This window comes from Macaca thibetana, chromosome 3 (genome assembly GCF_024542745.1).
Source record: "Macaca thibetana thibetana isolate TM-01 chromosome 3, ASM2454274v1, whole genome shotgun sequence".
In the NCBI taxonomy this organism is placed as follows: Eukaryota; Metazoa; Chordata; class Mammalia; order Primates; family Cercopithecidae; genus Macaca; species Macaca thibetana.
This window is the reverse complement of record NC_065580.1, coordinates 30,268,814-30,284,034: the sequence shown is the minus strand read 5'-3', so window position 1 is coordinate 30,284,034 and position 15,221 is coordinate 30,268,814. Positions and strand designations below refer to the sequence as shown.

General features: G+C 50.5%; 1 protein-coding gene across 3 annotated transcripts in view; it reads right to left on the bottom strand.

Annotated features, from left to right (window-relative positions):
- The window catches only part of KCP (kielin cysteine rich BMP regulator), a 35,814-nt gene extending 21,497 nt beyond the window's left edge, over positions 1-14,317 (bottom strand). For 2 of the 3 annotated variants that reach the window (XM_050785038.1, XM_050785037.1), the window contains exons 1-8: positions 14,201-14,298; positions 11,722-11,864; positions 10,531-10,720; positions 10,368-10,444; positions 9,542-9,626; positions 7,337-7,419; positions 7,024-7,117; positions 6,074-6,156 (exon numbers count right to left, since the gene is read on the bottom strand). In XM_050785038.1, the coding sequence (XP_050640995.1) occupies positions 6,074-6,156; positions 7,024-7,117; positions 7,337-7,419; positions 9,542-9,626; positions 10,368-10,444; positions 10,531-10,720; positions 11,722-11,864; positions 14,201-14,282 (837 nt within the window). In that variant the 5' untranslated portion in view covers positions 14,283-14,298. Of the gene's footprint in view, positions 1-6,073; positions 6,157-7,023; positions 7,118-7,336; positions 7,420-9,541; positions 9,627-10,367; positions 10,445-10,530; positions 10,721-11,721; positions 11,865-14,200 lie in introns of all 3 variants that reach the window. The other variant, XM_050785036.1, reaches the window with a different exon arrangement.
- Between the last annotated feature and the right edge of the window lie 904 nt (positions 14,318-15,221).

Sequence of the window (15,221 nt, the reverse complement as noted above, 5' to 3'; positions counted from 1 at the left end):
GTGGGAGGATCATGAGGTCAGGAGATTGAGACCAGCCTGGCCAACATAGTGGAACTCCGTCTCTACTAAAAATACAAAAAATTAGCTGGGCGTGGTGGCAGGTGCCTGTAATCCCAGCTACTTGGGAGGCTGAGGCAGGAGAGTCACTTAAAGCCGGAAGGCAGAGGTTGCAGTGAGCCACAATTGCGCCACTGCACTCCAGCCCGACGGACAGTACGAGACTCCATCTGACCAAAAAAAAAAAAAAAAAAAAAAAAAAAATTAGCTGGGCGTGGTGGCACATGCCTGTAGTCCCAGCTACTCAGGAGACTGAGGCAGGAGAATCACTTGAAACCAGGAGGCAGAAGTTGCAGTGAGCTGAGATCATGCCATTTCACTCCAGCCTGGTGACAGAGCAAGACTCCATCTCAAAAAAAAAGAAAAAAAAAAAAATCCCTTCACTACTGATACGCGGCCACCCAAACTTTTGAGCAACAGGTGGGTCTTTCTCTGGCCTCCCTGAGCACTTCACCTTTCCCACTCTGCCTCAGGCAATGCTTCCCCCTTTGCCCTCCACTGCAAGTTGGTTGAATGAATGGTAAAAATCACCGTTTATTTCCTCTGCAAAGTTTTGATTAATGGAAAAAAAGAATGTGTGAGCTAGTCTTAAGCTATAGTGAATCTGGTGTGCTTTGTGTGTCTTTCTGTGTTGTTCTGTCATAAAGAAAGGTACCTTAGAATAGAACACAGGCTTAGGACACCTGTAAGCCTGCTTTTCAAGACAACCCAGCAAACTGGTCAGTTACAAACTTTGCTGCAGGTCCCTGAAAAAAAACTGGATAAGGTTTCCCTCTTGTCTTGTATGTCCTTGGGAGCTTGACCTTGTAACCACATGGCAGTACTCTCTCTTGGTCTCTGCCATCACAATGGTGACTTGGGTTCAGGGTTCAATTCACAACTTAGAGGATGAGCCCTTTATCTTCTTTTGTCTGTGTATTTATATGTGTGGTGTGTGTGATGTTTATATAGAAAAGAGCTTTAACTAATTGGTTTAATAATAATAAGAGCTTAAATATTTTGTCAGAAAAGTAAAAAGTCTAATGCCTTTTAGTTCATGTGACTTAAGTAATCTTTGGGAAATAAGCACAGTCTTAAAGATTATTGATAAAATAAAAATATCTTCAAATATTCAAACATTTGGTCTAAATTATGCAGGTCAGATATTAGATTTGCTAAATGCTTTAAGGTCATAAACTGCTTCTTTGACTTTTGAAAATTATCCAATTTATTTTGGAGCTTTAGATTCTAGATAAGGCCTGGGGACATGTGGAATTAGCCATGTCTCCTAGCTATGCAAAAAAGGTTATAAAGCAAACAGATTTTATATAAGAAAGGATCTTGTATGGTAAACTCGTGTTCTAAAGTAAAATGACTGGTTGTTTAAAGAGAGGAATGTTTGGGCCGGGCGCGGTGGCTCAAGCCTGTAATCCCAGCACTTTGTGAGGCCGAGACGGGCGGATCATGAGGTCAGGAGATCGAGACCATCCTGGCTAACACGGTGAAACCCCGTCTCTACTAAAAATACAAGAAAATTAGCCGGGCGAGGTGGCGGGCGCCTGTAGTCCCAGCTACTCGGGAGGCTGAGGCAGGAGAATGGCGTGAACCCGGGGGAGCGGAGCTTGCAGTGAGCCGAGATCGCGCCACTGCACTCCAGCCTGGGGCACAGAGCAAGACTCCGCGTCAAAAAAAAAAAAAAAAAAAAGAGAGGAATGTTTAAGACAAGTCAGAAAGTTCCAAGCATATTATAGATTGTCTGTGTAAGTCATGAAAGAATTTGTGAAAGGGGATTTATGCAATAAATGTTGTACAATTTAAAGGGTGTTAGGCCTCCTAAAAGTTTCATAAAATGCCGCTATGACTCTTTTTTTTTCTTTCTTTTTTTTTTTTTTGAGACAGTCTCACTCTGTCACCCAGGCTAGAGTGCAATGGTGCAATCTTGGCTCACTGCAACCTCCACTTCCTGGGCTCAAGCCAGTCTCCTGCCTCAGCTTCCTGAGTAGGTGGAATTATAGGCATGCACCAGCATGCCCAGCTAATTTTTGTATTTTTAGTAGAGATGGGGTTTCACCATGTTGCCCAGGCTGGTCTCAAACCACTGACCTCAAGTGATCTGCCCACTGTGGCCTCCCAAAGTGCAGGGATTACAGGTGTAAGCCACAGCACCCAGCCACACTATGACTCTTAACTATACAACTTGCCTGCTTTACAGTTAGGTAAGTCCTGGGACATGTGGAGTTTGCCACATCCCCTAGCTATGCTGGAAAAAGTCATACCTTATCTACACTTCTGCCTGGTGTGTCCTAGGCTAGGTTCCACACCTAGTACATAGTTAAAATCCTGAATTTACCAAGGTTTTCACCAAAAGTAAAAGTTGCTAAGGGTTACCATTGTAACATGTGATTGAGACTACTGAAAAAATAGTTCTACATGCAAGGTATATAAGAAAAGTAGAATGTACTTTTGGTAAAGGATTATAAAAAGTCATGGGAATATGGATTTATTGCCTAAATTTAGAGGGTTAAAAGATTGTTTTAAGTTAGACAGAATAAAGCTGAAGGTTTGAGCAAGTTGTGGAAGGTTTGTGAAAAATTAATCTTGTAAAATAAATTGTGTGTGAACATATTGGTTAAGGTTAAAGGGGTATTATCCAGTTTTTCTGTAAATTGAGCATTGGAATAAAAGTGCAACAGGTTTTTCTTAAAGCAAAACCTGCTTGTAATCTGCTCTTTAACAAAAATTTGTAAAGGGTTATAAAACATTTATGAAAATCTTACCTTATAGTCAAACTGATTAAGAAATATTTGTCTATAAGGTTTTATTAAGAATTGAGTTTGACAGCAATAATGTACCCATGCAACAGCGACATTTGGCTTATTTGGTATAAAAGTCATATAGGAAGTACTGTCAAATATGAAATGGTATTTGGTTTTCTTATGGCTGTGTTTATATAAATGTGTTATATGTTCCAAAATTATAAGAAACTCCTATAATGCTGATATGACAGTGTATGTTATTAATAATTATAATTGTTATGTGAAATTATTATATGCCACAAGAGTAACCAATTTTTCTTTTTATTATATGCCACAAGAGTAACCAAATTTTCTTATCAATTGTAGCTTTTATAGTGGCTGTCCTAAAACTTTTTACCATCCACAAACAATTGTTATCTTGTTTTAACCCTCTTTAAAAGGTGGTTTTATAATCAACTATAGAACTTCAACAGGTGCACTTAGATGCAGGCTTTCTGATAACTTTGGAGACTGTGATATCAGAATAGATGAAAAAACTTTCAGAACTCTCATAGAGAGCTGAAATGTTCATGAATGTCAAACAGAAGTTAACTGCATGGACTCTGACATAATCTATTTGACTTTTTGTTCAAAACATTGCTGATCCTTTGTTTTATTTTTCATAGTAAAAAAAAACTTTTTTTGAGCTATTTACAGCTTTTGGCAATTGAGTAAAGTATACTCCTGTGAACAAAATTTGAAGCATATTTCTTTCTTTCTACCTAATTTATCCAGAATTTGGAAACTATTTGTGAGTATTCTTAATTTATGGCAATATAGCTATTTGCATGTGTGCAACAAAAATCTGTTTTCTTTTGTAACAGGACACAATTGGAGAAACTGGCTATTTTACCAAGGCTTTGACTGGAATGGCATACTTTCCCTTAAGGAATCAAACTTGAGTTGTAGAGCCCATAAACGCCCCTTGGGGAAACTGGCCTCATACCTTGCCTACACAGTGCCTGTACAGGGTTTCTGACCTGTGGTAAGTAAAGAATGTCACTTTCTAACAGGCCCAGGAGCCCCAAGTTATCTTGGAACCTCAAGAGGAGAGGAATTTACTCAACTCATAGGTATTTGAGGGTACAAACCCATGGCAAGGCTTGGCTCAAAAAAAAATCCTATCTGAGATTCTTTATGGAACAGAGTTCCATCAAAGCCAATTTCAAAGAGCTTATATAAAAAATAATTATTCTTGCCACACTTTATACAAATAATCAGGCCAAATATAATAAGGCAAATCAGTGTTACCATGATTAGTCTTTAGTAAAAATGGGAAACTGGAGAGAGAAATATTATATTTCAAGAACTATGGTATACTTGTTATTAAATTCTAGTCTTGGCAGTTGTTTTTAAGTTTGTTTTTGCAATTTAGACTGACTGCTTGTTCCTGTGACCCAACCAGAGATCTCTGGCTGCTGCAGAAAAGAAACAAAAAGGATGGGTTATGTAAAAATCTGGAGTCAATATTCTAATTCTAGGCATGTACTGGAATCATCTAGCAATCCCATATCAGCTTGGTTCCAACAGTTGTCCAGTTCATGGAAAACCTTCTAATTTAGTTTACTTGAGATAATTTCACTGATTTTGCTTTACTCTTGTGGAATATGTTTCTGTTGTACTCTTTGGGTAGGAATAAGGATAAGCTTACTCAACATTTTCTTAAATTAAACATTTATTAATCTTCCAGATATCAACTTTTGTCAGAACTCGGAGTTATGAATGGCCCTTGCCATACTGATGCTTTCTGATTAAGCACCTCTCTACCCTGAACACAAGAGAGAGAGACCCTAATAGTTAGGCAGGAATGTCATTGCCCCTATTCAGCCTGAAGAAATTACAGATGGATCTTTGTCCCTTTGCACCCCTTAGGATTAAGGGTTCTCTTATAAAAGGGAGGGGGAAAATGTCAGAGGCATGTGAACCAGAGCAACTCCATCTTAAATAGGAGCTGGGTAAAATGAGGCTGAGACCTACTGGGCTGCATTCACAGATGGTTAGGCATTCTAAGTTACAGGATGAGATAGGAGGTCGGCACAAAATATAGGTCATAAAGACCTTGCTGATAAGACAGGTTGTAGTAAAGAAGTCAGCCAAAACCCACCAAAACCAAGATGGCGACGAGAGTGACCTCTGGTCGTCCTCACTGCTATACTCCCACCAGCGCCATGATAGTTTACAAATGCCATGGCAATGTCAGGAAGTTACCCTACATGGTCTAAAAAGGGGAGGCATGAATAATCCCTTCTTGTTTAGCATATCATCAAGAAATAACCATAAAAATGGGCAACCAGCAGCCCTCAGGGCTGCTCTGTCTATGGAGTAGCCGTTCTTTTATTCCTCTACTTTCTTAATAAACTTGCTTTCACCTTACTCTGTAGACTTGCCCAGAATTCTTTCTTGCGCGAGTTTCAAGAACCCTCTTTTGGGGTCTCGATTGGGACCCCTTTCCTGTAACAATTGCATTGGGGTTGGGTGCCCTGTAGCCTTCGCACAGAGTCCTTAGTACTTAGCAGGCTGTCAGGAAGCTCCCATGAAACACAGCCCTCCTCAGGTGCCCACCTGGCCATCACGGCTTACATGTTCCTACCTCCCCTAGGCTATTCCTTATATCTGGGGAACCTTCCCCTCATTTTCCCTGCTCAAACCCTACTTGCCCTTTGAGGCGTAAGTAAACACTGCCCCCACCATGAAGACAAAACAGATGAAATTAAGTTTTAAAAACATATTTCATTTGACCCAATATATCCAAACTGTTATTTCAACATGTAATCAACATATAATAGATTACTATTTTACATCCCTCTATTTCATAGGAGGTCTTTGAAATCCGGCATATATTTTACACTTATGGCACATCTCATTTTGGACCTGGCCACACGTCAAGGGCTGGGTAGCCACATGTAGTAGTGGCTGTAAATTGGACAGCACAGTTCTAGATGTCTCAAGTCAAACTGTGATTCTCCCGCCCTGGAGCTTTTGCTGCCTGCCATATCCTGCCCAGTCTCCTCCTCCAGCCTGTGGGCTCCTTGAGTTCATTCACTAACCCAGGCTGAGCACCTTTTGGGCTCAGAGCTGAGCAAGCAGATGAGCTCTGCCCAGCCCCCAGCAGACAGTGCCTAGGTCTTCTCCATTGGGTTCTCTTTCAACACCTCTGCGAAGTATTCCATGGCATGAGGGAAAGAATACAGTGGGCCTGAGGGCAGGGAAGGGGACAGACCAGGAGCAGCCTCAGGACTCACCAGGCACTGGCAGATTCGGCAGGGGTCGCCCGGTGTGGTCCACTCTTGGCCGTGTTCCCAGTGAGAGCCACCTTCTGTGCAGCCTAGGGTTGAGCGGGTGAGCAGAGGGAGGTCTGGTAGGAGCTGGCCTAGACCCCAGCCTCAGCCTGCCCGCCCTCCTTGTCTACATGCCGTCTGAGGGCTCTCTCCTGAGCCAAGACTAGATGGGGTCAGATCTCTGCCTAGATTCCCCAGTGGCTCCCAGTGCCCCAGGCAGGGTGAGGCCTCAGCTCCTTAGCCCACCCTTTCTGGTCTTCCCTGGACAGAGCATGGCCACACCCATGTGCCCCACCTATCTCCGGCCCCTCGTCACCTCTCGCACCTTCCCAGCCAACATCACACACCCACCCTGAGTGTCAGGGCCACACCTGTGCTTGATTTCTCCCCACTTCCTGGGAGGTTCACTGCCTTCGTCAGCCCTTCACCAAGCTAACTGCTCTCTATCCTTAAGGGCCACCTGGGGACCAGCTGCCTCCAGGCCGCTTTCCCTCCTGTGCCCAGGCTGGATAGGGTCTCCTTCCTCTGAATCCGCACAGTGGCTGGTACCTGCTTCTATTCCTGCCCTTGACTGGTACAGGATTTTGCATTAGTGTTTGACTCAGTGTCACACTCTAGTGGTCATCCCTGAGGGCTGACCCCATGTCTAATGATTGGGGAGCACAAAGTAGAAAGCAAGCATTTATTAAGCAGCACAATGAGGTATGGAATATCATTATCTGCACCTTACACATGGGGAACTTGTGGTAGAGAGTCACACAAGCCCTAGATGGCAATGGCAGAATTTGAGCTCAGGCATTCCAGCTCCCCCATGGACCAAACCCACCGGAGGCCAGCAAGGTGGGTTCTGGAATTCAAGAAATGGCACGATAGCCTACCTGTGGCTCTACCAGGGAAGGGCCAGGGGCTCTCACCTTGGCAGGTCGGGCAGCAGTGCCCAGGCCTCAGGACTGGCTGTGGGCAGGGGCTGGGCGGGCACTTCAGGGACATGCAGCGAGCTCGGCTCCTCTGTAATGCACCAGTGGCTGTGAGGCTTCTGATCTGGCTCCCGCAGAGGGCAGGGTGGGTGGGTGTTGGGCACCCTCAGAGAAGGGGGACACAGGGCAGAGATGGAGGGAGAGCCTAGCTGGCTCCAGCTCTTGCGAGGCATGTGAGGGGGCTGGAGGAGTGGCAGGGCAGGTATCCAGGGAGGAGCAGGGCCTAGGCCGAGGGGACAGGTGGACTCACCAGGCAGGTGCACTGCAGACAAGGGTTGGAACTGGATAGGAAGGTGCTCCCCTCCTCATAAAGCTGCCCCTCATACTCACAGCCTGTGAAGGTTGGCAGGATGACAAGTGGGTTACCAGGGAGCAGGGTGGGTGAACATCACTTGAGGGAAGGCGTGACGCCAAGTAGGTACTGGACCCTTGGGGTTGAAGGGATGGCAGGGCAGGGCAGGGCAGGACAGGGCAGGTCACCGGGCCGGCAGATGGGGCAGCACTCCCCAAGTGGGGTGCAGCTCTCCAAGCAGTTGAGCTCTGAACATGAGAACCGCTGGCACTGCACAGCCCCTGCCTGCAGGGCAGATACTGAGCCAGCCCTCCCTCCCCATATCATCCTCCCTCTTTCTGTCTATTCCGCTCTCCCTCCTCGTCCCTTCCTGCTCCGTCCCTCTCCATTGCCAGAGCTGGCTTACTCTGCAGGCTTGGCAGGCTTCAGCCCTGATGCCTGGGCAGCGTCAGTAGCAGCCCTGCCTAGCCCCCATATTTGGGCTTGGTATGGCCAGGCCGGCAGTCTGCCCAGCAGCAGGGATATGGGTGGTGGCTGATTCCTTTACCTGGCAGGTGTGGATGACACGGGGCTCTGGATGCCATGCTTCCCCAGCCCCGTGGCCCCAGGGCAGCCTGGATAACCAGGCCCTGGCCCACAAGTAAGAGACGCAAAGGACTGGGTGCCACATTAAAGGGACACCATTCACGTGACGGACATCAGCGATTTTAATATTTACTACACCTTTCCAGCAGATGGCAGTAAAGTGTCAGACAGGCACATCATCGGCACAGTTCCATTATTTTACAACAGATGGAAGTAGTGTCTTGAGGAAAGGATGCCTTTTAAAATTTCACCAAAGACATTATATAGGCTAGCGGTGGCCCTGAGGCACCACGTGCCCTGAAGAGAGAGAGTGTGTGTGTGTCTTTTCTTTGTGTGTCTTTTCTTTGAGATTCATAAACCCTCAAGATTTTAGTCCTCTTCTCCAGCCAACACCCCAGGCTGCATTTCCAGACCCAACTGGTCTGAGTCCCTGTCCCACCTTTCTAACTACCAGCTGAGACTCCTCTCTTGGTGGGGCTGCCAGACAAAATACAGGATGCCCAGTAAAATTTGAATTTCAGATTAATAAAACATCATTTTCAGTATAAGAATATCCCAAATATTGAATAGGATATACCTGTACTAAAAACTGACATGCTGTTTATTGAAATTCAGATATAACAAAGCATTCTAGACTTTCATTTGCTAAATCTGGCAACCGTATCCCCCTATGAGCCAGTAACACCCCCCTGCGTAGCCATGACCTCCTCTTCCTCCCAGCTCTCTTCACGTCCCCGGCACCACTGCTATCCTAGTGTCCCAAACTCAGCCTCCACTATTCCAGGGGACACAGCCAGTCACAGACTCCTGCCCGTCCTTTAGAAACACCCCCCTTTCTCCAGCCCACGGGACCCCTGGCTCCATGCCTAGACAACTGCTGTCACAGCCCTGATGCCTCTGTCTGCATCCAGCCCCCACCAGGTGAATATTCCTCAACCACCCCCTTGACCATGCCACACGCTGCTTCAGCCGTCAGTGCCCCCCACTGCCCATAGAAGAAAGTCCTAATTGCAAGGCTTCCAGCAGCCTGTTCCCATGGCCTTCCCACATGGACCTTCTGCAACCCACCTCTCTCCACCCTGTCCTTGTGCAGGGAGGACCCTCACATACTCCCTCTCCTTCAGGTGGAAACCCACTTTCCCATGAAGACCCAGCTCAAAGGACCCATTGTCTGGAAAGGTCCCCTGACTGCCCAGCCTGGACGGGCTTCTGCTGCCTCCTGTGCCCTCCTCTGGCAAAGCACACACTGCAGCCTTCTACACCTCCTCTTAATCTGCTCATTGGGTCTTACATCTTGTGGTAGCTTGGCTATGAGCTTATCTTCTCAACTAGATTGGAGGCTCCCTGAGGGCAGGAAAAAGATTTTGTGCCTGTTTTCCTATGGTCTCTGGCTCAGTTCCAGGCCAGAGCCAGTATTTGCTGATGTGCACGGGTTCTGCACTCCCCTGGCTACTGTCAGAGTGAGAGGACAGGCACCCCTGGGCATGTCCCAGACTCGTTGACCCTCAGGTGGCAGGTTGTGGCTGTGGGCCACAGAAGGCATGCAGGAGGTGGAGCTGAGGCTGGCAGGAGGCTGACCTGGCTCACAGTGCGGGCAGCACGCTCCTGGCTCAGGGCAGGGTCCTCTTGGACATGGCTTCGGGGTGCAGCTGATGGTCCCTTCCTGTGGGAGCAGACTGAGGTGGCTGCACAGGCCTCAGAACCCCAGAGCACAGGGCCTCTGGAAGCAAAACCTCAGCCCAGGCTGGGACATGTCAGAGGGGCAACAGGATGAGTCGGCTCTGAGGATGTGGGCTACCCTCTCTGTAAAGGCAGAAAAAAGACATCCCGCCCCCACTCCCATCGTCTCCTGATGCTCTTAACCCTGGGGAACCATCTGTTCCAGGTGCCAGCAAATTCCCCAGAGAGGGGAGATCCTAGGAAGAAGACGAAAGACTTTCTCAGTGGAGGAAAGAGGAAGGAAAGACTGGGGGAAGGTGGATGCAGAGCCTGGTGAGGGAAAACAGGCAGGAGAGGGGGTTCCGAGGTAGAAGATGGGCAGTGGAAGAGTGGGAGGTGACATAGGAGGACAAGCAACTATTAACTTGGTGCAAAAGTAATTGCGGTTTTTTGGCCATTAAAAGCCATGTCAAAAACCGCAATTACTTTTACACCAACCTAATACATTCTCTGCCCTCCACGCCACTGTTGGCCAGGTCTGAATTGAGTGGCTTGAGGGCCCCCCAGTGTCCATGGGTGTTGAGCTCCTTTTCCTACTTGAAATCAACTGAAAGCCACCGTGGCAATGTGTGGGAGTGGCAGGCAGAGCCCATTATGCGACATCTGGAGTGCCACATTGTGGTGACAGGTAGCTGAAGAGAGGCAGAAAGGTGAGGGACATCCCAGGTGGGTCCTGGGAGCTCACCAGACAGCGGCAGGTGGTGCAGGCGTCTGGGGAGAAGGTCTCCCCGTTGCCGTAGGTCCGGCCATTCTGGCTGCAGCCTGAGGAGACAGCAGTGTCACTCAAGCACCCCATGCCATCTGCAGGCCGTTAGGTGGCCCCGGTGGGCGGATAGGGTGGCTCTTACCCCCGCAATGGGGCAGGTGGGCTTGGGGGCCACAGTGAGCGGTCCCATCCTGGCAGATGCAGGCTGTGCAGGGGTCAGGCTCCCAGCGCGCCCCCTCGGGCCAGGCACGCCCCAGCCCCCAGCACTGGGGAGATGCAGGGTGGCACTCACAGGACTCCAGCCGCCTCACCCTCATCTGCAGGTCCTTATTCTGGAGGAAGGAGATGGAATAGCAGGCACTGGCTCAGTGTCCCCACCATCTCCAGCAGAGATGAGGGGTGTGAAAATGAGGCGGGATGAGAAAGAAGTTTGCCAGTTCCAGAGCAGAGATGGGTCCCCCTCAGTCAGCATCCAGCTCAAATGATCACCGTTCTCAGGGGAGCATGAGCTCCATTCTCTTCTTTGGACAAAATGGGGACCCAACCCTTGCCCCAAGAATTAAAGACATCTTTACCCATCCAAAATATTTCTTGATGATGCCTTATGCAGAGCACATTCCATGACATTTCCCAAATACATGGAACAGCATGAAACATGAACTGACAAAACAAATAGCCTGCAGGTTCTTCATTTGTATGAAAGAATAAATGTTAAGAACTGTTCAGGCCGGGCATGGTGGCTCACACCTATAATCCCAGCACTTGGGGAGGTTGAGGCAGGCAGATCACCTGAGGCCAGGAGTTCGAGACCAGCCTGGCCAACATGGTGAAATCCTATCTCTACTAAAAATATAAAAATTAGCCGGCATGGTGGTGCACACTAGTAGTCCCAACTACTCAGGAGGCTGAAGCACAAAAATCACTAGAACCCAGGAGGCAGAAGTTGCAGGGAGCTGAGATCGTGCCACTGCACTCCAGCCTGGGTGACAGATGGCGACTCCATCTCACAAAAAAGAAAGAAGAAAGAAAGAAGGAAAGAAAGAAAGAAAGAAAGAAAGAAAGAAAGAAAGAAAAAGAAAGAAAGAAGAAAGAAAGAAAGAAAGAAAGAAAGAAAGAAAGAAAGGGAAAGAGAGAGAGAGAGGGAGGGAGGGAGGAAGGAAGGAAGGAGAAAAGAAAAGAAGGAAGGAAATTGTTCAGATAAGAGCCTTTCCTTTCCATGTGCAATGAAAGAAAGCTCTATTTTAGGAACCCCCCTCCAAGGTGAACTTTCCCCTCCTTCCCATTATGAGAAGCCCTCCCCATTCAATGCACACCAGCCCTGTCTCCATGGTACCTGTTCTCTGAGCTCCACCACTGCAGCCTCCAGCCGCCCCAGCCACTCTCGCAGGGGGAGCCACTGCTCCTGGGGGTCCCCAGAAGGGGCTGAGGAGTGGACAGGTGTCTGCTGCCCAGGGGGCTCCTTGGGGACAGTCCCACCTGAAGGGCACAAGAATCCCATGTGGGCCTGAGGGTGAGGGGCTGGCCTGGCCACATTTCCTGGGTTCTGTCTTCTGACCCACAGGGGAAGGGGGTCATCCTGTGCACCCCACCCTGTCCACTTGCCCGCCCACCATCCAGGGAAGGAGATGTGGTCTGTGAGGGTTGGGGAGTGAAAGCTGGAGGCGAGGGCATGGAAGAAGGGGAAGGAAGTTCTGAGTGGACAAATGTGGCCCAGACCAGCTTCTCCCGCTTGTCTGGGTGAGCCACAGGCCCCCCGGCCCACCAGGGGACACGGAGCAGTCTCTGGAGCAGGGCTGCTCTGCAGCCTGCCCCGGCTGATGTCCCCAGCCATGGTGAGCATGTCAGGATCATCCCGCCTCTCTTGGGCCAGGGGCTTGGCCAGGGATGGTTGGGAAGCTGACATGTCATGCTGGGAGGGCCTGGAAGCCAGCACAGGCTGAAACACAGGGGAAGGCCACAGACATGCGCCAGGTGGAGCTGCTTTCAGGGGCCTGGGGTCTGGCTGGGAGTCTTTTCAGGGAGAACACGAGCAGCTCCCATCCCCTGACTCTCTGTCTACACCTGTCAGAAAAGCCATCACTTTTGGAGAAAGTGCTGAGAGAAGGACAACTGCTCCCCCTGCTCCTGCTCTCAACCCTGAGCACAGTTTTCCAGGCTTGTGACAGGGGGTCCTGGGGGCCCCCACATTGGGTGTGGTGGGCTCCAAAAGTGGGACTTGGCTGCATTTCCTGAAGGGTTTGAGAAAGGTGCTGGCAAGGCCTCCACTAGCTTTGAACACAACAGATCCAGTGAAGGCAGCCTGTCCCTGATTCTAGAAGACACTATGTCCAGGAAAGGGGGACAGGGCACCTCTGAGCTCTGGCCTGGGGTTGGGGATGGTCACTTTCACCTTTTCACTTTGATCCTTCTCCTGCAGCCAGGAAAGTAAAGGCAGGAGGGGAGGAGGCAGACATGGGTCCCTCCTCCAGGCAGGGATCGGCAGGGAAGTGGAGGGTCTGGAGCGGGATGCAACAGGAACAGACAGAGGAGGAGGGAGAGGGCTGGGTCTTTCCCACCATGGCAGCTCATTAGTGAGGCCAGGCCTGGAGTGGCTTAAAAGGGTTTCTCACAGACACTAGGCCTGTGAGATAGGGGAACAATGTCACTCACTGTCACCATCAAAGGCGGAGGGGATTCTAGGTTAAAATTGAACTTGCTTTGCCCCAAGTTCCCTGGCTTGGTTAATGCCATCCCACTTACTCAGTTACTTAAGCCAGAAAGCTGGGACTCAGCTCCCCTATTTTATTGTCTGAGTTGTCCCCTAATCCATCCCCCTTTTCTCCTCTCTCCACCTTCTCCATTCAGAAGGCAAAGCCCTGTCCCTGCCTCCATCTGCGTTCCTTCTCTCCACTCGACCTTTCTGAATCACACAGCTGAAGTCTCCCAGGAGTAAGTCCCGCTGGAACGGATCACAAGCACCGCCCACCTTTCCAGACCCGCTACTGCCCGCTCATATCAGGGATTCTAACTCCGACCCCGCACCATGGGCAGATGCTGGCCCCCAAACCCCAGGTACCCTTTCCCATCTCCATCCCTGTACTGGGCATCCTGTCACCCGGAATGGCACTCGGTCTCAGTCCTTCCCAAGCACACAGAGGGCGGCCACGAAGGGCGTGTCAGCATCTGAAACCTTCTACCCAATCTGGACTCCCGTGGGACCTCACCCTGCTGCCCAGGGCCCCTCCTCCCAGGCCCCTCTTCCAGTACTGCTTAAGCAGGCAGGCAGAAGGAGTCCGGGAGAAGCTGGATCCTCTGGTACCCCTAGGTGAAGCTAGGGCCAGCCTTGCCTGGAGAGACCTGCGGAAAGAGCTCCGAGTGGCAAAAACCTGACTGGTCCCCCAGGAACTGTACCGGGCTCCCCTCTCAGCCTCCCCTGGCCCCCTGCCGGCACCGAGCCCTCCATTCCCGCATGTCCCGCTCCAGGGAGGGCCAGACACAGACTCAAAGTCAGCTTCCACAGCGGGCCTGCTTTCTCCCCCTCCTTCGTCAAGACAAATAATTAACTTCAGACTCCCAGATGCCAGGGCAGCCGCGCCCTCTCCCGCCGCCGGCTGCAGGAACCCCCCCGCTCCTGAACCCCCTGCTTTGGCCGCGGTCTTCCCAACCCTGCTCGCTCCTCCGACGGGGAGGACCGGGCTGGCCAGGGAGGCGTGTGAACTTCAGGCAGGGCTAAGAGAAGCAGCCCCCGGCCCCGCTCAGCCCCCTCAGGCCGGGCTGATAGGAGGCAGGGGGCGCACCTGGCCGGACCCCAGGTCTCCCGCGCCTAGACTCACCTCCCGCGCCCGCGCCCACGGCCAGCGCCAGGCCCCCGAGCTGCAGGAGAAGGGACAGCGCAGCGGCCCCGGCCCCGGCCATGCTAGCTCCGCCTCGCTTGCCGTCGTCTGTCGTCGCGGCTCAGCAGGCGCTGGGGGAGGCGGGGTGGGGACACACAGGCCGCTCCCACCCAGACTTTGTTCAGGCAGGGCTCAAACCCCCACCGCGCGCGCCTTTCCCATGGATACCTCCACCCTCCCCGGCCCCGGCCGGTCCTGACCCCAGAGAGCAGCTCCAGCTCGCAGGAAGCCCAACGTGGGTACAGGCCCTGTCTCCGCTTAAGATCCAGGAGGAGACTCCGAAAAGAAAATAAACCCAAGTCCACCCCTCTGGGGCTCCTGGACAGTCTCCCTGCCCCTTTAAGTTACTCCATCGCCTGGAGTTTCCAGATGGATTTTTCCTCTCTCTCACAGGTTTACAGAAGAAGCAGACTCAGCTGGGTTTAAATCCCTGCTCAGCCAATTCCACGTGGCTTTAGACCACCAACTTCTCTGCGCCTCAATTTCCCTATCTGTAAACTGGGGATCACCACATCTACTTTATAGACTTGAGTAAGCATTAAGTGAGATTATATAAGAGTTTAGAGTTGGTAGACACATGGTAAATGCTCAGTAAATAACAAATAATAAGTAGTCCTCATCTCTGAAATCATGGACATGACCAGCGTATTCCTCTCTCCACCTATAAGTTTCTTTCCTGGACTCCACTCAACACCCCTTCCCACTCCAGTAGTCTCAGGCTTGGCCCCAAATGCCAAGGCCACCCTTCACTGGCTGGTTTCAGCCCCATTCCCACACCTGAGCTCAGGCCTGGCTGTGGGGTGAGCCTGGGTAAGGGGCCGGGCTGGGCCCTGGGCTCAGCAGGCGGAGGGGGCCAAAGGGAGGAAGTGAGGACAGCCGTCCCTGTGGGCCCACAGGGCTGGGAAACTCCTCCTTGCAGCTGGGAAGCAGAGGGTTGGGTCTTGCAGGCGAAGCTCACAGG